Source organism: Dysidea avara, chromosome 2, assembly GCF_963678975.1.
Source record: "Dysidea avara chromosome 2, odDysAvar1.4, whole genome shotgun sequence".
NCBI lineage: Eukaryota > Metazoa > Porifera > Demospongiae > Dictyoceratida > Dysideidae > Dysidea > Dysidea avara.
In genome coordinates, this window is record NC_089273.1 from 50,845,027 (window position 1) to 50,869,408 (window position 24,382).

The 24,382-nt window shown below is 38.1% G+C and overlaps 2 protein-coding genes across 2 annotated transcripts in view; one reads left to right on the forward strand and one right to left on the reverse strand.

Moving 5' to 3' along the window:
* Positions 1–5,300: 5,300 nt before the first annotated feature.
* Positions 5,301–7,866, reverse strand: LOC136247587 (uncharacterized). The gene has a single exon (XM_066039348.1). The coding sequence runs from the start codon at positions 7,634–7,636 to the stop codon at positions 5,507–5,509; it is 2,130 nt and encodes a 709-aa protein (XP_065895420.1). The 5' UTR covers positions 7,637–7,866; the 3' UTR covers positions 5,301–5,506.
* Positions 7,867–8,688: 822 nt separating this feature from the next.
* Positions 8,689–24,382, forward strand: part of LOC136247588 (NLR family CARD domain-containing protein 3-like) — a 47,536-nt gene continuing 31,842 nt past the window's right edge. The window contains exon 1 of the mRNA XM_066039350.1: positions 8,689–8,759. Coding sequence (XP_065895422.1) covers positions 8,711–8,759 — 49 coding nt within the window. The 5' untranslated portion in view covers positions 8,689–8,710. The remainder of the gene's footprint in view (positions 8,760–24,382) is intronic.

Below are 24,382 nucleotides of genomic sequence, written 5' to 3' on the forward strand. Positions count from 1 at the left end.
TACAAAGAGTAAGAAATCAGATGACTGACTAGTTTATTAGCTGATATTCTGGACACAGAGACTCAGAGAGAGTATCTACAGTAGATGAGAGTATCACAGAGACTCAGAGAGTATCTAGATGACAGTAGATATATAGTAATATTAAGGATATAAAATCTCTTGGGTTGTTAAATTCACCATTAAATAAAATAATGTGATTACACCTGCAAAAACCCAATACACAAGCCTAAATTTACAGTATAAAAATACATCAGGAAAAACACTTGCATAATATTATTTAAAAAAATTCTATAACCCTTTTGAACGTTTTGTTCTTAGTGAAGAAAGAGTATACAATAATACAAACATATTCGTTTACTCAAGAAGACTTTAAAAATCATACTGTATAGCGGGATTTAGTAGTGAGGAATTTAATATAGCAAACTACCACAAATGCTAAATTAAAAAATTGCATCACTTTTTGCAACATTATAATGTTCATCTTGTGACTTAGATAAATCACGCAACTTGTGCTAGCCTGTGAATCACATGAGCTGCCTTGAGTTAGTTGAAGATGTCCATTCTTAACTATTTTCGAAGAAAGAAGGATCCCTTGCCCTGCCCATATGGTGAACTTTCGGCTTCTATTCCTTCACATACAATCGCCACAGCCAATTGTGAAATTGAACTAGTGCAATCACAATTTACAGCAAAACAAAAGTAAGTTCAAGAAGAACAATGTGTACAATGACAAACTACAAGTACAAGTGGGAAAAGTTCCATGTTATTTTGGGAAAACTGATGCAACTAGAAAGTTTTCTGCCAAGTTTGGTGTAAGCATTAATGAGAGTACGATGAGAGAGATAAAGAAAAACTACGTATGTTTCTGAACAGAAGAGGAAGCAAAAAAGGGAGAAGATGACTTGACAGTCACTAGTTTACCTGTGAAAAAGCAACGATGGCCTCTTTTGCTAGGTAAAACCCTGGATTTAGCAGTTCGAGAACATATTTTGTAAGTGAGAGAAGTTGGGTGCCCTGTAAATATGGAAGTGACCATAGCTGCAGCCAAGGGCATAGTTCAGTCAATGGAGGTTAGCAGGTTGGCCAAGAATGGTGGACAGGCAACCTTATCAGTATCATGGGCCAATTCTCTATTATAAGAGAATGGATTTCAGGAAGCGGAGGAGTACAACGAAGAATGGGGTGGCTCCAGAAGACTTAGAAAATTCCTATTTGAGGTGGTAGAAACAATAGAATGAATGATATCCCAGGTGAGTTGATATTTAACTGAGACCAAACTGGGGTAAACCTGGTTCCTGGTGCTTTATGGACTATGGACAAACGAGGTAAAAAGCATATTGATATTGCAGGATCCAAGGACGAGAAACAGATTACAGCAGTCATTTGTGGAAGCTTTATGGGTGATATGTTGCAACTTTAATTAATCTACAGAGGTACTACTGACAGGTGTCATCCACTATATGAGTTCCGTGTGGATTGGCTTATTACACACAGCCCAAACCACTGATCAAATGAGGAGACCATGTTACAATACATAAGAATAGTGATTGTCCCTTTCGTAGATCATGTTTGTCAAGACATGACTGTGACATTAATTAGAATGTAACAATAATTAGAATAGTCTAAATATAGTGTGTGATCACGTGTGCTAAGTTGTTGCTCTGTGTGTTGTAGCGTGTCATCATTATCCGTATCAATCACGCTCTACCGAGTCGTTAACTCCTGGCTTGAACATTCCGTCGCCGTATTGGCATTATAACATGCAGCTAGATGATGACCATCTGTCACTAGCTATCTTTGATCTGATCATTTCAAAGGTCAGATGACTGAACGAGTGACAAAGGAGTTGGAAGAGAACAATATCTATTCTGTACTTATACCAGCAAATTGTACAGGATACCTACCTATAGCCCATGGATATTTCTCTAAGCAAGGTTGTTAAATTTTCTATGTGCACAATTTAGTGAGTGGTACTCTGATAAGCTTTCAGAGAAATTCATGAATGGAGATGGTGACCCTGTGAACATATCCACAGCCAGGATGAATTGCATAGGAGGACAGTGGCTCTTGAAACTATTTGAGCATCTACAGGCTAACCAGCAGATCACTGTGAATGGATTTAATCATGCAGGGATTCATAAACCTCTTGGCCTATTGGATGTTGATGATGATGAGATACCTTCTTATTCCTTTGATGAGGAATGATATGATGAAGATGAGTCATCTGAAGATGAAAGCATACCACTACATGTGTCTGATGTGTATGCTATTGATAGCAACGGTGATGGGGAATTTTCACCAGCAGAATTCTCTGGTGAGGATGTGCAGTCTGAAGTAATCGTATTATAGCTTCAGGTTAATTTTATGGTACTGCTACATATTCTGAAACTTGATTTCAATATTGCTTACTGCGTTGCCACTATATTCCTTATATCAGTGTAATCTCATGTTCAGTACAAACTGAATTACAATTCATACAATACATACGTAGCTACAAGACAAATTTTCTATATTTTCAGAGTCTTACAAAGTCTTCCATTGCAGCTTTTTATCATGTAGCAAATTTATTCGGTTTCTGTAGGTCACGAGTCTTGCCGCAAAACATGAGGATACAAGGCACTTCTAAAGCCCCCTTGAGGTAAACCTACTGAGTATCTTTGTGGACCATTTACAATGCAGGATATCACACCGCTAAACATGCTGCATAATCATGATATCTTTCGAGGTAAGTGTCCTGCTACTGTACTTGTGAATCTTTTATAATAGTACCAGCATAACGGTCCATGGAATTGGTGACTTCTCTCTGGCACGAAAGTCCTTCTCCAATTGTATAAGCCCATACTGTATTATAAATGTGATACCCACATAATTATGCTAGAACGAACTCTCATTTCACCTCACATTTCATGCACCATTTCAGTAGTTCATGATCACATGGTGCAAGAGCAACAATTTATATTTTGTGTGAAGTAAATAGTATGTAGGATTTTAATTTAGCGATTTCCTTATTCGCCAAATATTGTGTCGCTATTGTTTAATTCGTGGACTTTTGCAGACACTACAAAATCCCACTATAAGGTATTTTGTTTTGTTGCAGTACACCCAAGGATATGCAAGTTATGGGCAATTGTTTACATCATGTTGAAATGATAGTATGTGATCAATCTTTTTCACTGATTCCACCTTTGATTAATTGATTGATAGCTAAACTCACAACAGCCAACTAAAGCCATCCCTCTCTTACAAAATTAACAATAAAAAGAGCAATACCAGTATACAGCAACAAAAACAACACAATATACAACAATCACAAAAACAACCAGCACAGTACAAATAATAATAATAAAACAAGCACAGTAAATAAATTAGTTAAAATTTAAGAAGTGAAGCCTTGAGTCATACATAAGTTGGAAAATGAAGTTTGCTCCCTAACAATGTTAGGTAATGAATTCCACCAATAGATGGCCTTATGCATGGCGAAAGAATTTCTGCATAAAACTCAGATGGCATCTGGTAAGATTGGCAGAGTGTTCCTGTGCATGTAGGCTGAAAGGTGGCATGAGGAAACCTTACTCAGCAATTGTTTCCTCTATTCATTGCAAATGATGTTATGATGGTGCAATTTTAAACTCTGTATTGCTCATAAGTTACAGTACAGTTGTTTTAGTGAGCACCTATAATTTATTTCCTCTATATACCTGCTGCACAAATTTTTTGTTGCTACTTTGTAGGGCTGTAGCAAGTTATTGATGTAATGGAGACTGAAAGTTTGCCAGAGCATGTACTTCGCTAAGTAGATTATCTAATAAACAGGAAACTGAAAAAAAGTGCAATTGTGTTGGATTTTTGCAGACCTAGTCACAAATCAACAGGGCTCCCCAACTACGCTAAAGCTGAATGTTCAAATAATGATTCAAGCATATGAATAGTAAAATGCAGTGAATAAAATCGAATTTTCAAACAGTTTGATGTAACTCTATTTTAAACACCTGATTGTTAACTAACACCTTGAAATTTGGATACTATGTGTGGCATACGCTAATGTGGTCTTTAATGTTAATTACTCTGCTGTGTACCAGCCTACATACTTAATTTTACAATAATATTGTTTGATGTGTGTGTCCTTTGTAATGGTTTCTACCTACAGTACAACATGTGTTTAATGGTCACCTGATTTGATTGATTGATTAATTGCTTATTAATTTTTAATTTATCCTCAAGCTATTTGGCAAAAGCCATTTTTCCATGGCAGAGCAGAAGTTACAAAACAAAAAATATATATACTTCACACATTGACTATTCAAAAAGGTGGCCAAATTACCAGCCATTTAGAGTTAAAAGTAAGGTTCAATATTAAACTTGGTTAATTGCAATTAGTTGTATATATCAGCATTCGTTTTTGTTCACTTCATGGCTGTTTTGGTTGCCAGTTACTTTTACTTTTATGAGTACACCAGTTTTGCAACCAAGGTAGTTTTGCATACATTGAAACTTTGGTAGTTAGTTATATTAAGATTGATTCTTGGCCGCTGATTGATTCTTGATTGCTGATTGATTCTTGGTCTTGATTAATCCTTGATTCTGATTGATTCTTAATCTTGATGTCGACATACATTCTTCATTCTTCTTGTTTTTGGGCTAGAAGGATTTTACCTGTTAATACAGGTGGCTGTAATACTAACTGCAGTTAGAGGCATTGATTTGTTATGACCATTATAAATAAGTAATTGCTATTGGGGCTTACGCCCTCCATAATATTTTAGTTTGGTAATGATTATCAGCTCAGAAATGGCAAGGTGAATTTGTTAAGGAAGCCAGCAGGTTGTTGAAGGCCAATTGACTTTGACGTACCTAAGTTGTACACTGCATTGTAAAGTTTGTATTTTGAATGTGTGATAATCGGATCATCTCTACCTAACCTTTTGTGGATCATTAGTGATATAATTTGCTCATTTTAATGCATGGAATCATGATTATTGTAGTCCAGCATGGACAGGAACTGAAATATGCATGTGGATTCTCATGATTAGGTCTCTGTGGAGTAGAAAGTTTGCCTATCTTCGAAATGGTAGTTTAGGTTCATGCAACCTTCATGCTATAATGACTTAATGAAGGCCATATTATTCATTGAAGAACAGGAAGAGTGATAAAAGCAAATTTATTGAAGCATTGCCTTCTGTGGGATTATGGTACCAGATTATTGGCAGAAAAAGCCACTAACTCTGTTCTTTATGTAGGTAGTGTCCACTATGAGTTGAAGTGTTTTGTATTAAGTGATTCATGTAGTTTACAGTTAGGCCTCAGGGAATTATGCTCCAAATTTAACTCATTATGCTATTCCGAATTTCCCTCCAAAACATCTCATTATGCTCAAAATTATTCCTTTTATGCTCATCAGATTTACAATTTTCCCATAATTTTAAATACAACATACATCCTGAAATGCACAAACTAATGTAAGTATAGTGAATTGTACTGTACCAGTTATCTAGTTTAGCTGAGAATCCTAAGATGTGCAGCGTGCATTATATTGCAACATTAATGATGCTTCAATATAGTCTACCAATGAGCTCTGTTGTTGTGGATTGAATGAAGACTTCAATAAAGAAAATACTCTTTCTGATGCTGCAGATGAAGGTTGTACAAGTAAAATTTTACGTGCAGCAGCTGCCCAGCATGGTAAGACCGATTCATTTTGTTTCCACCATTGTAGAACATCAATGTTTGTATCAATGTCCACCACTTTAGCAAGGTAGGATGGAAGCTCTTCTTTAAGTCCATCAAGAATCGGTTTTGAATTCAGAAAAGGAAAATGTTTTAAGCCATTTACTGCATCTGCATTCGGTTGCAGATCATTTAATTTGGGCGGTGAAAAGAGCCTAGCAGCTTTGAAAGCCATCAGTGTGTCTAGATTTGAGTTAAAGTGCTTCTCAAAATAATCGAGGCCAGGTTGTACACATGTATAGCCGTAATGAACGATCCGTTGCTGCAATGACTGACTTGCAGAAGTTGATCCTCTGGAACGTGAAGTGGGAAAGACCCTTTGCAGCAAACATTTGTCAGCACTTGAGGACAATCTTCGTGCAACTGCTTCAAGATTAGGAGTATGTGCAGTGTTGATTGCAGCCTTAACCGTTTCAATTTTCTCATAGCAATCCAATGCCAAAGGACCATCTCCTTCCAGGGAATAGGTTGCTTTAACAAATGGTCTTCCCCAGTCAATTATGGCAGCAAGCTCAACTTCCAGTAAAGCTTTCCTTTGGGGATCTGTAAAATGTGTGATTAACTTTGCTGTTGTTGCCGTTGACCCAAGATCGTCTCTACGTAAAAAAGGAAAGACATCACCGAACTGGACAGAAACTTGTTCGATAACTTCCCAGCGGCTCCACCACCGAGTTGCACTGTAGGTGGCCATTGCCTTCCCTGTTTGATCACGCCACAAAATTCTGGTCTTTGGACTGTGAGAAAATAAACTTACCCAGGATGTTATGAATTCAGATAGGTTTGGAGTTGAAAAGTGTTCCCCAACACGGTCAATAGTGTGTGAAAAGCAACCAACACTTAGAAGACTGGGATAAATAATTTTCAATGTTCGAAGAGCTGTTTCATTAACAGATGCACGATCTTTCATGGCAGCCAGTAACTGCTGTGTTCCGATGCTGTATTGAACTGACAACACAGATATTAACTCTCTTGCAAGCTCTTCACCAGTCAAACTCTTTACCACAACTTGTAGACGAACCAGCCTCTGATTAATATTCCATCCATCATCGACATAACGAAGTACAATAGCTAACGCTTCACCCAAACGGGTAGTGCCATCAAACACAACGGAGACATCCTTTCCTTTAATTTCCTCAGAAATGACATCAGTTTCATGTTTTTGAATGAAAGGAATTAAATCAAACATGTTGCGTTTGTCAGTAAGTCGATAACCATTCTCTTCAAACAGTTCTCTAAATATATCCAACTTATTCAGAGGAATACCAGCACGGAGAAAAGTTGAGACAACCTTGACACGAAAAACTTGAGTGTTTTCTGTTAGAGTTTCTCCGACAGCATGAGTTTCTTTATTGTAACTCACCAATTTCTTTGCAATATCTTGTTCAGTAGCCTCTTTCTTTTGTAGCCTTCTCTTACCATCTTTATGCTTTTGGGACTTCAAATGGTTTGAAAGACTAGAACTCTTCAAACTCAACTCTTCTCTGCAGGCTTTGCAGAACAATTTACCTGCAGAAACACTTAGCTGCTCATCAGGAAATTTCTTTACTCGATCCTGGGGCTTAACACCCTTTGGGTCTGAACTAGCAGATGAAGAAGTACAAGTTTTTTTACGTTTTCCGTAATTAGTTTGTGTCTTTCTCTTTCTTGTTAGATCAGATAACCGAGGAGCCCGAAGAACGCTTAACAAACTAGGCACAGAGGATGAACTACTAGACGCAAGTTCGCTTCCTTGCTCACTCTCTATCCCTTGGTCCATTCCTTGCTCTGTCGTGTCCTCCATCCTGCTCGAATTAGCGTCACTGGCATTCTCATATTCAGATTCACTCGCTCCTGACGATTCTTCGTCACCATTCAGCGCATCTATCACAGTACTAGTGCTTACTGCAGTAGGATCACCTCGTGTAGTCGCCATAGAATTTCACACAATTCACAACTCTAATATATTGGTGCAATAATATGCACGTGATCTACTCTGAATTGTAGCCAGGGGATCATTCAGGCATCGTCCTTATGAACATGTAGATTGGAAGAGAAATCCTGCAGATAAACAAAGTCAGTGTTGAAACAAATACTGGATTATTCTCGTTTTATGCTCGATTATTCTCCAATTATTCCCCATTATTCTGGAATAATTCTGGAATACTAAGGAACTTCAAAATTCCCAAAATTATTCCCGCATAATTCCCGGAGGCCTATTTACAGTGCATGTATGATACATGTACTCCACATAATAGGAGTGCAATAATTTATCCCAATTGCACTGGTATTAATTTTATTGTAGTCGCACTGTTACACCAACAGTATGGTGTGGTTCTATCTGAACCAAATGGACGGCTGTTGTGATAGATTCCCATAGCATAGCAACAATGCTGTTGTTTAGCAAAGGTTGTTAGGTAACCATAGCTAAGGTAAACGAAACCAATGCACTGGTTGCTAGACAATGGTTGCTAAGTGTGATTAGTATTTTGTTTCCATGGTTAATTTTCAAATTCCTGTTGCTCAGTAATGGTTGCTAGTGTGGAAGGTGATCACTATGTGATTAATAGGTTCTCATACTCCTTTTTTTGCAATTATGGAATAATTGTACTTGTAACAGCCAAAATTGCACTCTGCTTTGCCTCGTGCAATTTTGACTATTACTCATACAATTGTTCCCTAATTGCACTCAAATGATTACCTATACAAATAGATAGGTGTAGTTACAATTATTTATAGAAGAGTGTGTGTGACATTTACAGTAGGGACATGAGTAATGATGCAATACAGAATCAAAATTTTCTAAAACGTTAGATAGGTGACTACTCAATGCAGACCCAGTAAATATTTCAAACATTGTGACAATGGTTGACTGCTTAATTCAGGTGACTGTTAACACAGGTTTCACTGTATTGCAAGAGTATATGTTTAAATAAGGTTGTACTGTACAGGACGTATAGTGAATTATTATTTTGCATACACTTAGCTATTGTGTATAAGGTACAGAATTATGGATGAAGAAGAGGACCCTAACAAAGTTAGGGAATCAGCAAAACCAGGTAATTTAGTAATACCATAGATATACGACTCTTAATAGAGACTGGAAATGGCGTCATGTGCCCAGCTTACATTTGACGTCACTGGTTAGGTATGAGGCGCGTTTTGTTTGTTACCACTTTGAAGAACATGAAAAGACTGACATTTCTCATTACTGTAGACTATCAGTGTAAGTTTAGTAGAATATGAAAGTTCTCTAAGGTTGAGTGATACAAGTTGCTTTGGTGGATGTCACTGACTGGCCTTTCCCACAGAAGAAACTTGTCGTATCGTATTGCTTCTACACCAAGGTACGTTTCTGTTCCTGTAGCAGCTGTGTACACCTTCTGGTATCGATGATGCGTGGCTTTTTAGAATACCTTTGGTCATTAGAATTGAACAGTATGGTTTGTAAGCCACACCTCTAGTATAGACGCTGCATATTTCCTTGGTTACAGCTTGTGCGAGGGGTAAGTAACGACCTGAAATTTCGTAGATCACCTCTGAAATTATTTCTGCAAGACAAAATATTGCCTGAAATTTGTGCAATTTGAAAGATGAAATTTTGATGATCGAAAAGATGTAACAAAAATTTACGGAGTCTATAATCTTTGGATTCACTAATTTTAGAATTACTGAATTTTACTGAGATATTTGAACTGAAATTTGTCATGAAAGATGAAATATGGGCAGTCATATTTCTGAAAGATGAAATATGGGCAGTCACCTTTGAAATTTCGTAGACGATTTTACCTCGTTACCAACCCCCAAAACTTGTGTAGGTGTTGTTGTACAGTCGTGTTTCTGTTCTGCACAGCTGCTGTCTATAGCGTAACCGTTTGTCTTTCAAGCTTTAATCTAATGCCAATGCTGTGAACAAAGTTAGTAGGATGGTAGCACACTTCGCTCTTAGGTTCTAAATCACTCTTGCAAAACTTCATTAGGGGACAATTAAATCAGTATACAATACAAATTACGGAAACCACCTGTAACATTTGAAACAAGCCTATTTCTGGCACATGACACCATTTTCAATTCCTATTAAGAGTCGTATATCTATGGTAATATGGTGCACACACAGTTTTGTGTGTATAGTGTATGTGTGTGTGTGATGTTTCAATAAATTTAATTTAACAAGACTGAAATTAAGGCTGAAAAACATGAAAAAGATAAATTAATATAATTTGAATAAAAGGTTTATATACCCTAATGTCTTATAAATACACAAAAAATGGAATTTTCAACTAGAGTAGGGACCATAGCACACCGATAAAAAGTAGGCGAAATCAAATCACAGTAAAACAAGAAGAAGTGTTATACACTGTATCTCAAAATACCATAATGGAAATGCACAGTAGGGATATAACACTTCTTCAGTTTTCTGTGATTTAATATCATCCACTGGGTGTATCCATTCACTGGACTGGACTACTAGACTGGAACACTGGACTGGCATATTTTTGGTTTTTGCACATTCTGTGATTAAAATTAATTTTATTGAGTCTCGCAAGCCAAGTGTCCTGAGGGAACCTACAGTCCACTACTAAATGTTGAATGTGAGCAGTGGAGTATGCAATGACTGTCTTAATAATTTCGCTGTGTCCTACAACACTTATTCCTTACCCTGGTGTATAGTAATGCTGTAGGGAATGTATATCAGCAATAGTTAACCAGTGATCAACTCGCCAGTTGACAAGATGTCCTTAGTGTGAGCTCAAGGAGCAAGCTATATAGTATAGTCCTGCGTGGCAAGACCTTTACTTCTGGAGAAAGGCTTACCGATTAGAAATTTTCTCAGCGTGTGCTTAATTATAATCATTGCATCCCGTGGCACTGAAAACAAGTCCGTTCATTCTAGCTCAATTCCTGAGCTCACACTAAGGATATCTTGAAGGATATTGTCAACTGGCAAGTCGATCGCTGTTTAATTGTTGCTGATACACATTCCCTACAGCATTACTGTACACCAGGATAGGGAATAAGTGTTGTAGGACATAATAAATCACAGCAAAAATATTAAATGACAGTTATCGCATACTCTACTGCTCATATTCAACATTTAGTAGTGGGCTGTAGGTTGCCTCAGGACCCTTGACTTGTGAGACTCAATAAATTTTACATAGTGGATATTGTGCCAGTACTGGTTAAAAAGCATGAACGGCTTTGTGCCAGCATAGTAGTATGCCCTGAGTACTTGACTTTAGGGCACACGACCAGTAGTTTGCCTTGAGTGCTGTACTTTAGGGCATGCGACAAGCAGTATTAGCATTAGGGTTTGGGTCAGGTTCAGCTTTGATTTCTTCTTCACTTCAGTTGGACATTTTAAGGTAGAAACTAATGTAAACCAGTAGTTGTGGCACCAGTGGTACAGTGGTTAAGAGTATGGACTATGAGTATGGAAGCTAGGATTTGAACCCCAGCAGAGACAACTTTTTTAGGTTTTTTGTGCAAGTTTTTTTTAAACGCACGTAAAATTCTCAGTATTATATCCTCTACTGCCGGCAAAATAGCTGGTGAAACAGTGTAACTGGTACTTGCTCTATATAACCTACCTAAATTTAACTACAGAATGTGCAAAACAAAAAAATATACCAGTCCAGTATTCCAGTCCAGTAGTCCAGTCAAGTGAATGGATACACCCATCATCCACTACTCCTGCAGCTTGTTTCAACACATTTTATCAATGTGCTATGGTCCCTACTCTAGTTGAAAATTTAATTTTTTGTGTACTGGTTTGTTAACTTTTTGTAAGTAATTATTATGACTGGTGAACCCAAAAAGATTATGACTTGTCTTCAGAAAAGTGCAGTATCCATTATGCTTCATTGTCAGCTATGTTCAACCCAATACACATCATTTCGAATCAAAAACTGTTCGAAAAGCACCTCTGCAATCCACGCATACCAAAAGAAAGAATGATGTTGTGTGCCCCAATTATATTAATCATAGTCTGAAAAGTGAAGTATCCATTATGCTTCATTGTCGGCTATGTTCAATCCGTTACATAACAGTGTGAATCAAGAACTGTTCAAAAAGCACCTCTGCAATCAAAATAGCCACTGTGAAAAATATGGACAATTTCTGTTATGAAGGGAAGCTATCACGTGCTACTGCCAAATCAACATTTTTAGCTGTCAGCAAAGATAAATGGGACACAAAGGAGAACACCGGTAAGTCCATGAAGAATGCATTGTATGTACTGCGGTATGCCAAAAGGAACCTCTCAGGCCAAAGTGACATCGAACATTGAAAAAATCAAGTCAAGCTTATAGCCTTAGCCGTTATCAAATTGCGCTTGTCTGAAGGCATTAGTCGGTCAGTCAGTCACAAGAAAGTTCCATTTACTAATTTTTTTAACTTGTTGAAAATGTTTCAAGCGGATCTGAAAGCTTGTTTGGGGTTAGTTATACCTAACCAATACTGCCTCATCATTGTCAGGGAAAATCGAGGCTGGTTTTTGGGTGATTGTTATTTTGTTAGCCTTTGTGGTCCTTACTATACAGTACAATACTGTACAATTTTCTTCTCCACAGATTTAATGTTACTACATAATCCTCTCGCGAATATGCATTACAGTTCCCTTAAATCATGTTGTTGTATTGTTGTTGTTATTCTGTAATATTCTGACTCGTTGGCCAATTGAAATAGGGATTCGTGCATCCCTAGCATACCGCTTCCCAGAAGTTTAAGCTACCTGATCTTCTAACTTTCTATCAGTTTTCATTGCAACAAATCATAATCCCCTTCTCTGTTGCAAATTACAGTGCTACATATCTTTTATCCTCTCAAGCAGAAAAATTTGGTATTCTTGGGCACACTCTGCCTAACTATATTGATTGATTCCACACAGTTATTGCTGATTGGTAACTCTTCCCAGTCACCTTCACTGATACTACTTAAGACCGTACTCAGTTTTAATAGTAAGGTGATGGCAATTGTGAGACAAATTAGTGAAATGTAGCAAACATTAAGCATTATTTCTTTGTATTGGCTTTGTGTGTGAGCAAGTTTATTTTTGGTGTTATATCTATAGTTGTATTTGTGTTTTGTGCTCTTTCTCTTTTGTTCACAGGGCCCCAATGAAAATCAGTGTTTGGCTACTGAGTTAGACCCCTGTTTAAAAATTACAATTACAACCTACACAAGACTGTAAAGGCTAAGTCATTAGATGAGTTGTCATATGGCTAAGTTGACAACTAAGTTAGATAAATAATACATAGAAAGGTGGTGGATATTTAACTGCTATTGCTTTGCTACCTCATTTGTAAAAGAACAGAATAACCATGTATTTGGTTAGAAATTTCAATTCCAAGCGACGATGAGGCAGTATTGGTTAGGTAAAACTAAGCTTTCAGATCAACCCGAAACGCTTTCAACAAGTTGCTACGGAATTTTATTTTTTATTCAACGGAAATTTTCTACTGACTGCCTAACTGACTGACTGATGCCTGCAGACTAGTGTAACTTGATAATGGCTAAGGCTACGGGATTGATATTTTCACTGTTCGACGTTGCTTCAGCACGAGAGGTGCCTTTTATTATTATTATTATATTGTTTAATTAGCAGAGCCCGCCTGGGGCATAAGTGCTAATGTACATTAAAATTAAAAGTGATTGTATAATAATTATTTGAAGGCTGTCAATAGTTTGTTGGTTGATGATGTCTTGTGGTAGTCCATTCCATTCTGGTATTGTTCTTGGAAAAAATGAGTACTTATAGTTGTCTATTGATGTATGATAGTGTAGGAATTTTTGTTCATGATTAGATCTTGTAATGGTGAAAGGTGATAATGTTGGTACGTAGCTGTTAGGTATTTCAGCTAGGTTGTGGATAATCTTGTATAACAGAGTTAATCTTGCACATTTTCTCCTTAATCGGAGTGGTGGCCATTCTAATGATGTTAGCATTTCAGTTATACTATCTCGCATATTCCTTCTCCATGGTCGATTCAGGGCAAATCTAGCTGCTCTATGTTGTATCATTTCTATTTTATTTATGTCCTTTAGGTGGTATGGGTCCCAAATTGCAGCAGCATATTCCAGCACAGGTAAGATAAATTGTCTATAGCTTAGTTCTTAAAGTGCACATGAACAGTTTCTTAAGTTACGTTGTAAAAGTTTGGTTGCCTTGTTGCATACATGGTTAATCTGTGGTCCCCAAGAAAGATGGTGATCTATTATTATTCCAAGGTAAGAACGCTGTTCAACAACTTTGAGGGGTTTGTTTTACATGTGATAAAGAAATGTTGTTTTATGGTGGTGTTTGGATAACTGAAGAATGCAACACTTGTCAACATTTCATTTGCCATGTTTTAGTTCAAGTATTTAGTGTATTTAAGTCTAGTTGTAATAACTGATGTCGTTAGGAGAATTTATTGGTCGATAGATAAGACAGTCATCAGCAAATAAACGAACAGTGCTCTGAATATTTGATATTAGATATTAATATATAGTAGAAATAGTGTTGGTCCTAAAACTGTACCCTGAGGTACTCCAGAAGTGACTTTACATGGGGATGAGTATGTGCTCTCAATGACTACTTTCTGTGATCTGTTGTGTAGAAAAGATGTAATCCACTGAAGTGTTTTCCCTCGTATTCCGTAATATTCTGATTTCTTCACAAGTCTGGCATGCAGAACTTTATAAAATGCCTTTGAGAAGTCCAGAACTCCAATGTCAACTTGTAACCTGTTATTTAATGCACGAGGAAAATCATCAATAATTGTTAGCAGGAGTTGTGATTCGCTAGAGCGTCTAGCTCTAAATCCATACTGGTTGTTACACAATATACTATTTGTTTCCAGGTGTTTCATAATCTGACTGACTAAAATATGTTCCAACGTTTTGCAGACTACAGAGTGGACGATAGTTAGATAGATCGTATCTTTTGCCTTTTTTAATTATTGGAGTTACAAATGTAGACTTCCACTCCTGTGGTATATCGCCAGTAGTCAAAGATTGTTGAAATAGGTATCTAATCAAAAACAGCCAAGCTGTAAAAAAAGGTGCGGCCCCCATAAAGGCCATGGTGAAAAAAGATGTGAAATCCAAGGTGGCGGCCAAGAAATGGCTGTGATGGTAGGTTAATGGTTACATTTTAATAACAACAATTCAGGTGAATTTGGTGCCAAGACCAAGCGGCACAAAATTCACCTGAATTGCCGTTATTAAAATGTAACCATTAACCTACCATCACAGCCATTTCATTGCCGCCACCTTGGATTTCACATCTTTTTTCACCATGGCCTTTATGGGGGCCGCACCTTTTTTACAGCTTGGCTGTTTTTGATTAGATATCACTTCTTTTTGTATTTGTATACTGCAAAGCTGGCCTATGGCTGGCTTTGGGGCTTTTTTAACCCATGTGTTTTTTTCTTTACCACAGGAAGAAGAAAAGAACTTAAAGAAGAATTTTAGTACTTCAATTATTTTTGATTTTATTAGTAATTATACAAATTATATACATATATTTATTACATGCTCATTATTCCCCAAAGGATTTTTTTTGCAGCTGATCTCTCTACTGGGTGACTTGAAATGTAGCTGAACTATATACAGGATGGTTTCTTTGTAGCTGAACTCTCTGTAACAGGTGATTTGTTTGCAGCTAAACTCTCTACATGGTGGTGTCTTTAAAGCCGAACTCTCTACATGATGGTTTCTTTGTAGCTGAACTCTCTATAAGGTGACTTCGTCTAGCTGAACTCTCTACAGGGTGATTTTTTTTGTAGCTGAACTCTCTGCAGGGTGATTTGTTTGCAGCTGAACTCTCTACATGATGGTTTCTTTGTAGCTGAACTCTCTACAAGGTGACTTCGTCCAGTTGATCTGTCTACGGGGTGATTTGTTTCTAGCTGAACTCTCTACAGGTGAATTGTTTGCAGCTAAACTCTCTACATGGTGGTTTCTTTGTAGCTGAACTCTCTACAAGGTGACTTCGTCCAGTTGATCTGTCTACAGGGTGATTTGTTTCTAGCTGAACTCTCTACAGGTGAATTGTTTGCAGCTAAACTCTCTACATGGTGGTTTCTTTGTAGCTGAACTCTCTACAAGGTAACTTCTTCTCTACAGGGTGATTTGTTGTAGTTGAATTCTCTACAAGGTGGTTTGTATGAGGCTGAACTCTCTACATGGCGGTTTCTTTGTAGCTGAACTCTCTACAGAGTGATTTGTTTGCACCTGAACTCTCTACATGATGGTTTCTTTGTAACTGAACACTCTACAAGGTGACTTCTTCTAGCTGATCTTTCTACAGGGTGAATTGTTGTAGCTGAACTATCTACAAGGTAACTTCTTCTGGCTGATCTCTATACAGGGTGATTTGTTTGTAGTTGAATTCTGTACAGGTGGTTTCTTTGTAGCTGAACTCTGTACATGATGGTTTCTTTGTAGCTAAACTCTTTACAAGGTGACTTCTTCTAGCTGAACTCTCTACGGGGTAATTTCTTTGTAGCTGAACTCTCTATATGATGGTTTCTTTGTAAATGAACTCTCTACAAGGTGAATTCTTCTACCTGATCTCTCTACAGGGTGATTTGTTTGTAACTGAACTCTGTACAAGTGCGTTTTTGTGGGTGATCTCACTGCAGGTTGATTTGTTTGTAGCTGAACTCACTAAAGGGTGATTTTGCTTGTAGCTGAACTCCTTGCATTGTATCTAGTTTCTAGCTGATCTCTCTACAGGGTGATTTGTTTGTAGCTGATCTCTCTACAAGTTGATTTGTGTGTAGCTGATCTCTCTGCAGGTTGATTAATTTGCAGCCGATCTCTCTACAAGGTAATTTGTTTGTAGCTTAACTGTCTATAAAGTGATTTATTTGTAGCTGATCTCTCTGCAGGTTGATTTGTTTTAGCTGAACTCTCTACAGGGTGATTTACTTGTAGCTGAACTCCTTACATTGTGACTAGTTTCTAGCTGATCTCTCTACAGGGTGATTTGTTTGTAGCTGATCTCTCTACAAGTTGATTTGTGTGTAGCTGATCTTTCTACTGGTTGATTTGTTTGTAGCCGATCTCTCTACAGGGTAATTTGTTTGTAGCTGAACTCTGTACAAGGTGCTTTTTTGTAGGTGATCTCACTGCAGGTTGATTTGTTTGTAGCTGAACTCATTAAAGGGTGATTTGCTTGTAGCTGAACTCCTTACATTGTGTCCAGTTTCTAGCTGATCTCTCTACAGAGTGATTTGTTTGTAGCTGAACTCTCTATAAGGCGATTTATTTGTAGCTGAACTCCTTACATTGTGTGTAGTTTCTAGCTGATCTCTCTACAGGGTGATTTGTTTGTAATTGATCTCTCTACAAGTTGATTTGTGTGTAGCTGATCTCTCTGCAGGTTGATTTGTTTGTAGCCGATCTCTCTATAGGGTAATTTGTTTGTAGCTGAACTCTCTATAAGGTGATTTGTTTGTAGTTGATCTCTCTGCAGGTTGATTTGTTTTAGCTGAACTCTCTACAGGCTGATTTGTTTGTAGCCGATCTCTCTACAGGGTAATTTGTTTGTAGCTGAACTCTCTACAAGTTGATTTGTGTGTAGCTGATCTCTCTGCAGGTTGATTTGTTTGTAGCCGATCTCTCTACAGGGCAATTTGTTTGTAGCTGATCTCTCTACATTTTTTTGTAGCTGACCTCTCTTCAGGGTGATTTGTTTCTAGCTGATCTCTCTACAGGGTGATTCTTTGTAGCTGACCTCTCTTCGGGGTGATTTGTTTCTAGCTGATTGCTCTACAGGTTGATTTGTTTGTAGCTGAACTCTCTACAGGGTAATTTGCTTGTAGCTGAACTCCTTACTTTGTGTCTAGTTTGTAGCTGATCTCTCTACAGGGCAATTTGTTTGTAGCTGAACTCCTTACATTGTGTGTAGTTTCTAGCTGATCTCTCTACAGGGTGATTTGTTTGTAGCTGATCTCTCTACAAGTTGATTTGTGTGTATATAGCTGATCTCTCTGCAGGTTGATTTGTTTGTAGCCGATCTCTCTACAGGTAATCTGTTTGTAGCTGAACTCTCTATAAAGTGATTTGTTTGTAGCTGATCTCTCTGCAGGTTGATTTGTTTTAGCTGAACTCTCTACAGGGTGATTGCTTGTAGCTGAACTCCTTACATTGTGTCTAGTTTCTAGCTGATGTCTCTACAGGGTGATTTTTTGTAGCTGAACTCTCTTCAGGGTGATTTGTTTCTAGCTGATCTCTCTACAGGTAGATTTGTGTTGATTTGTTCATTGCTGATCGCTCTAAAGGTAATTGATTTGTTGCAGTTGAACACCCTGCAAAGTGTTTTGTTTGTAGCTGATCACTCTAAAGGGTAATTTGTTTGTAGCTGAACTCTCTCCACAGTGACTTGTGTGTAGCTGAATTCTGTGTAACTGAATTCTCTAGAGAGTGACTTAATTGTAGCTGAATTTTCTACACAGTGCATGACTTGTTTATAGCTGAACTTTCTTCAGTGTGACTTGTAATGTTCTGAATCTCTATAGTGATATATTTACTTAACTCTCCACATGGTGACTGTCTTCTTGCTGAACTGTCTATAAGATTAACTGTTTGCAGCTGAACTCCCTACAGAATAACTTGTGATGTAATAAAATTCTATAATGGAGTAAATAAATTAGCCGAATGCTCTATTAGGGTGACTGTTCTATTAGAGTATCTCGATCTCGCATTTGCTACACGGAGTTGGCTTTCGAATCATAACTCAGTGGTTTGTAATCCGATTCTTCTGTACTACTGCAAGGACTTTCTATGAAGATTATTCCAGCTATACACCGATTTTCAGCTCATTGCTCTAAGCGGTTTGCCTAGTAGGCGTGAAAACTAATACTTTTTTATTCATAAAAATCGATCGCGTAATTGTGACACAGGTTGGGTTTTGTGTCATATCTCCGTGGTCTTTATCTCGATTCCTTTCAAACCACCAAAAGGCACTCCTACGATGGTTACTCCATCTACATAGCAATTTTCAACTCATTCCATGAAGCGGTTTACCCTGTAGGCGTGACAACAAATCGATCTTGTTTTACGCGAATAATCGGTAATAACTCCTGAACCATTCATCGGATTTGTACCAAATTTGATGCTAGGATTTGCCTTTGGACTCCCTTTCTGTGTACCAAATTTCAAGGCGATCGGAGTACGCGTTTGCTTGTTATAGCAATTTTTGCAAGTGTGCGAAAAGACGAAGAAGAAAAAAAAACGAAGAAAAAAAAACGAAACTTTGGCAGCTCGTATCTCGGAAATGGCTGGAGCGATTTCCTTCAAATTTGGAATGTAGACTCCCTTGGCTGGCGGGCAACTGTGTAGCAAATTTGGTTCAATCAGATACGTGATCACCGAGATACAAAGGTGTGAAAATGACGTTTTCGTTCTTCCTGTCAATATACTCACGGTGTGGCGCGCCGGCTTCTTGGGCCGCACGACACACTACCGTGTGTCTTGATGTGAGCATTGGTGTTAACTGATATGCAAGTTCCTTAAGTATTTGAGCTGAAATGTTGTCTGGGCCCCCTGCTTTGTGTGGATCTGTCTGAGATAAGAGAGCAAAGACACCAGGTTCTGTTATGGTTATTCTTCTATGGGTGGATGAACTGATTCAAATAATGTAGATAAGGAAGTTGATCTTCTACTGTAAACACTGATTGAAATGTACTATTGAGAATTTCAGCTTGACTGCTTGGTGTAGTAACTATTCCATCAGGGGTTTGTAGTACACTAATTCCGGTGTGGTCATGGTTCTGAGATTTGATGAAGTTCCAAAAGGGTTTGTTTCCTTTCAATTTACTTGTGGAATTAAGAATGTTGGTAAGGTAGTTGTTATGTTGTAGTCGGATGGATCGGCGTACTTGTTTTTGAATGTTCTTAAATTGCGCCCAATCAGTAGCTGTCCTAGTTTGCTTTGCTTTATTGTAAAATCTCTGTTTTTCCTTATTAGTCTTTTAAGGCAAGGTGTCATCCATGGAAGTTTCTTCTGACTAGAAATATATTTCATTGGTATGTAGGCGTCAACAGCTTGTAAGAGGTTTTCACGTATATAATTCCAGTTTTCTTCAACAGATCTCGAGTTGGTTTCATTTAGTTGAAAATAATCTGTAGAAATGCTGCTTACTTTGTCACGGAGAGAGACTCAGTCTGCTCTTTTAAAACAGTACATTTTCTTTCTAGGTTTGCTATTACAAGGAATACAATTTAACAGATCAACAATTACTGCATTACGATCACTTAAGCTGGAAACAGTTCTACATTGGCAAACATAGCTAGGATGTGATATAAAGCATAGGTCTAAAATATTTTCTTCTCTAGTAGGCTTGGAAACTATTTGCTCTAATAAAAAGTCTTGGGATAGCAAAATTAATGATTCTCTAAATGCTGCTGGAAAATAAGATTCAGTTAGACAACCAGAAGACCAATAAATTCCTGGGGAGTTAAAATCACCCCCAAGAATGAGTACTGCATCAGGAAACATTTGTTGAATTTGTTGTATACATTCAGATAGTTCTTCCTAAATTGATATTGGAGAATGAAGAGGACAGTAGAAGGATCCTAAAATTATATCGGGATGGTTCTGTACATGTACTTATGCCCACACTACTTCACATGGAGAATCTATTAACACTTGACTAGATGGAACATTTTTGTAAACTTATATGAACACTCCTCCACCATGACTGTTTTGATCTTTCCTGTACGCATGATAGTCTTTTAGGAATACTTCTGAATTTGTAATTTCTTGATGCAAATGTGATTCTGTACCAATTAAGAAACGTATACTATGTAGAACTAAGAATGCTTCTAGTTCAGCGTGCTTATTTGTTATGCTGCAAAAGTTGATAATTGTAAGATGTTGTAGCAAATTTTCGTTTGAACTACTGGTAGATTTTACAGGTGACTTACCACAGTTTTTGCCTATAGTGTTGTAACTAGGAATTGGTTCTGTAGCGGTAAAATCGTCAGGACAATAATTTCTTTTATCAGAATTTAGTCATTGGGAATCAGTGGAAGTACAGTAGTGTCCATAGTTTGAGATGGCTCAGGCTGAGATGTATTTGTACTTGTAGCGTCAGAGGAAAGAGGAACAAGCTGGCTGAGTTGGTTGAACTTTGAATTGGTGACTATGCCGTGTGGCTGATTATTGACATAAATGTGAGCATTACAAATTTTGATAGATTTGCGAGAATAGCCTTGTTGGATAAGCTTCCATCTTTCCTTAAGTAGTAAGGATTCAGTGTTTCTCTCTTCAGGGGTCATGTCAGGCTTGGTAAGTATAGGAGGAGAAAGCTTACTTCTATCATACAGAATAGCTTGAGCATCTAGTGCACGGAGAAACTGTACTAAAAGTGGTCTTGGGCGTTGCTGACTTGGTTTGAATTTCCCTAGTTGGTGTAAATCTTTAATTGCTGAGCTTTTGATAATGGGTACAGCTGAGAGTATGTTTTTAAGATCAGATTGTGATCTAGCAGATTTAGATGTGTTTGTAGGACATTCTGCGATACCATAAAATACTACATTGCACTTCCTGTCGGATGACCTTTGCTGATTGATGAGGGGAGTTTTAGGTTGGTTTGGGGGACCAGGCAATTGGTTACTAGACAACATTGGCTGCTAGTGTATAGTTTTAGAATGGCTAGTCTGGTTCAATTCTAGCTTGCTTATTTTGTCAGTTAGGGTCTTTATGGTCTCTTTTAAAGTACTGATTTCATTATATTTTTTGCCAAGGGTGCAGTGTGGACACAAGTATGGAGTGGACTCACTTAGTAACTTATCAAACACAGGACGAGTAATGCCGGCACAATGTCTATGAATCCACCCCTGATATTCCCCTTCGCAGAATACAGCGTCGTGACCATCTGTGTTTTCTCCAGGCTCTAATATCATGTTGTTACAAATTAAACATTCGATCTGGTTGTCATCCTGAGTTTCCTTAGTCTTCTTAACAACACTGTTGTTAGGAGGAGTGTTATAAATGGGCTTTTTCCATTTGATCTTTCTAGTACGTCGACTAGGAGTACTCATTTCATGTGTTTCACGTGGTGACTGCAAAATAACGATAGAAAACACACAGTTCAATTGTTTAGAATGGTCAAACCTTTACAGGCACCGTTAGTGATGCTTAGCCATGGTACAACAGTGTAAACGTTTTGGCTGGAATAGTCTGATGTCCGGGACTATAAGATATTTCCTTGTCTGGCGTCTGCGGTTTCTTCTCGACGTAATTCTCCAATTTCAGCAGTATAATTGAGGTCTTACAACACCAGAGGACGACGAAATACGCGGAGGTAGTTTAACGCTGCAACCCACAATCAAAGCTATGTGGTCTTTTGGCATACCACTGTACGTACAATGCATTCTTCATGGACTTACCAGTGTCCTCCTTTGTGTCCATTTCATCTTTGCTGACAGCGAAAAGTGTTGATTTGGTGGTAGTTAGCATGTGGTGGCTTCCTTTTGTAATGAAAATTGTCCGTATTTTTCATAGTGGCTATGTTAGGCGCAATCTGTGAATTTGCGCTGAGCATTTTGTGAATTCATAAAATGCTCAACAATTTATAAATTGTTGCGCAGTTTGTGAACTACCGTAAGAGCTGCGCATTTTATGAACACTAACTGGATTCTGGTCCATTCAGCGTACCGCCTTTATGATTCAAGTGCGTATCATAGCTGCTTTCAGGGGGGAATAGCAGGCTTCTTTTACCCCCTTAATCGAACCCTTAATATATTTACTAGCTGAAGGAACATGGATAAAGACGCATTCTAGCTACATAGCAGGCTATCTCTCCCTCCTAGGTTCCTTTGCGTGCTTGCAGCTGGCCTGGATGTCGTGTTCGGGGGTGATACGGTTCGCTCCTGGTAGCAACTGCTCGTGATTGATCGACCACGCACGGATCCCACTACTAACATCCTAATTAAAGCCTTCAAACGCATGCGACAGTACACGTGATACAGCATTACATAATACATTACAAATAATAACAGTTAGTCAATTCTCGACATCCTCCGGAGCCAGGCGAAGTACATTTGCCCACTCAGAGATTCTCTCCAGTGCCCTTGTTGCAGCTCTTCTAGATGGTCTGCCGGTTGAAGGCATCTCAGCTGTTGCTTCTTGAGTCATTTCATCACAATCAGATCTTGACTGAGGAATTCGAAATTGTTCAGCATCACTATTTGAAATCTCCAACGGATATAATTTCACAATGGGTCTAGTTGTCTTGTAATTGCTCAAGCAGCTCGAACAAGGCCATCGTTCCCTTCAATGAGGTCTTCCACAACTGCGAGCCTCCAGTGAAGCCTGGATTTGTCATCATGCACAATTACTATGTCTCCCTTCTTGATAACTCTTTCATTACTTCCTGATGCCTTATGAAATTCTCGCAATGAAGTTAGATATTCACACTTCCATCTTTGCCAGAACTGTTGAATCAGCCTTGTTTGTCTGTTAACTGATCGTCTGAGTGTAGTATCATTCACTGCAAAGTCAGGATCATTCAAGTCAACTGGGTCATCAAGTGGACATGGAAATGGCCGTATCCTTCTACCATAAAGCAGATGGGATGGCGTAAGTGGCTCTGGGTCAGTTACATCTGACGATATGTAAGTAAGCGGCCTATCATTCAGCATGGCTTCTATCTCTGTGATAACAGTTTCAAGCTGCTTTAAGGTAACAAATGTTCTGCCAAGTGTCTTCTTCACCGCCTGCTTGGTTAATCCAATGATACGTTCCCAGAATCCTCCGTACCATTGGGGCACGCTTGGGAATGAAATGCCAAGTGACATTCTGGGATTCTAGAGCTTCCTTCAATGCTTCTGAACTAAACATCCTCTGTAATTCCTCCGCTGCCGCCAAGTACGTAGAGGCATTGTCAGATATCATCTTCTTTGGTAATGATTTGCGACTGCAGAATCGACGAAATGCCAACAAAAATGTCTCTACTGTGAGGTCAGTCACAACTTTTAAATGTACTGCTCTTGTAATCGCACATGAGAATAAACAGATGTGCACTTTCATCTCCTCTCTAGGCACCGGCCGATTATGCCGACATAATTTAAAGCATAATAGGTGACCAAAAGCATCAAGCATAATGCCAGCATAATAGGGACGATGTTTGAAAAATTAATTAAATGCGCAATATGCGCGCCTGAAAGAAAGCAAATATTCACTGCCAATAGTATTATTAGTGCATTTTATAATCAAAAACACGTAATATAACTTATTAAACCGTTTCTTTGTTGGTTTTTCACACTTTGCAGAAATAAGATCGAGATACTCTAATAGAGCAGTCACTTGCAACCAGGAAAGGCTGATATATTCTAATAAAACAGTCACTTCTAGAGAATAATCTTAATTTTGAAAGCATAATTTTGAGCATAATAGGCTTAATTTTTGAGCAATGCTCAAAAGCATAATAGGTAAAATTTCGGGCATAATAGGCCGGTGCCTACTCCTCTCGCTCCTTAACATACAGTGCCCCAGTGAAATCGACTCCAGTAACTGTAAATGGTGGAGCTTCCATGACACGAATCTTAAGCAGTGGTGGTGGATCTGGTGACTTGAATGGTTTCCCTATTAATTTCTTACATGGCACACATCGTCTTAACACACTCTTAACACATTGTCTAATACACAGAATCCAGTATACCTGACGGAGTGCAGTGACTGTAATGT

Excerpts from the sequence above, each read along its gene's own strand:
- LOC136247587 (XM_066039348.1), bottom strand. The coding sequence starts at position 7,636 with ATGGCGACTACACGAGGTGATCCTACTGCAGTAAGCACTAGTACTGTG.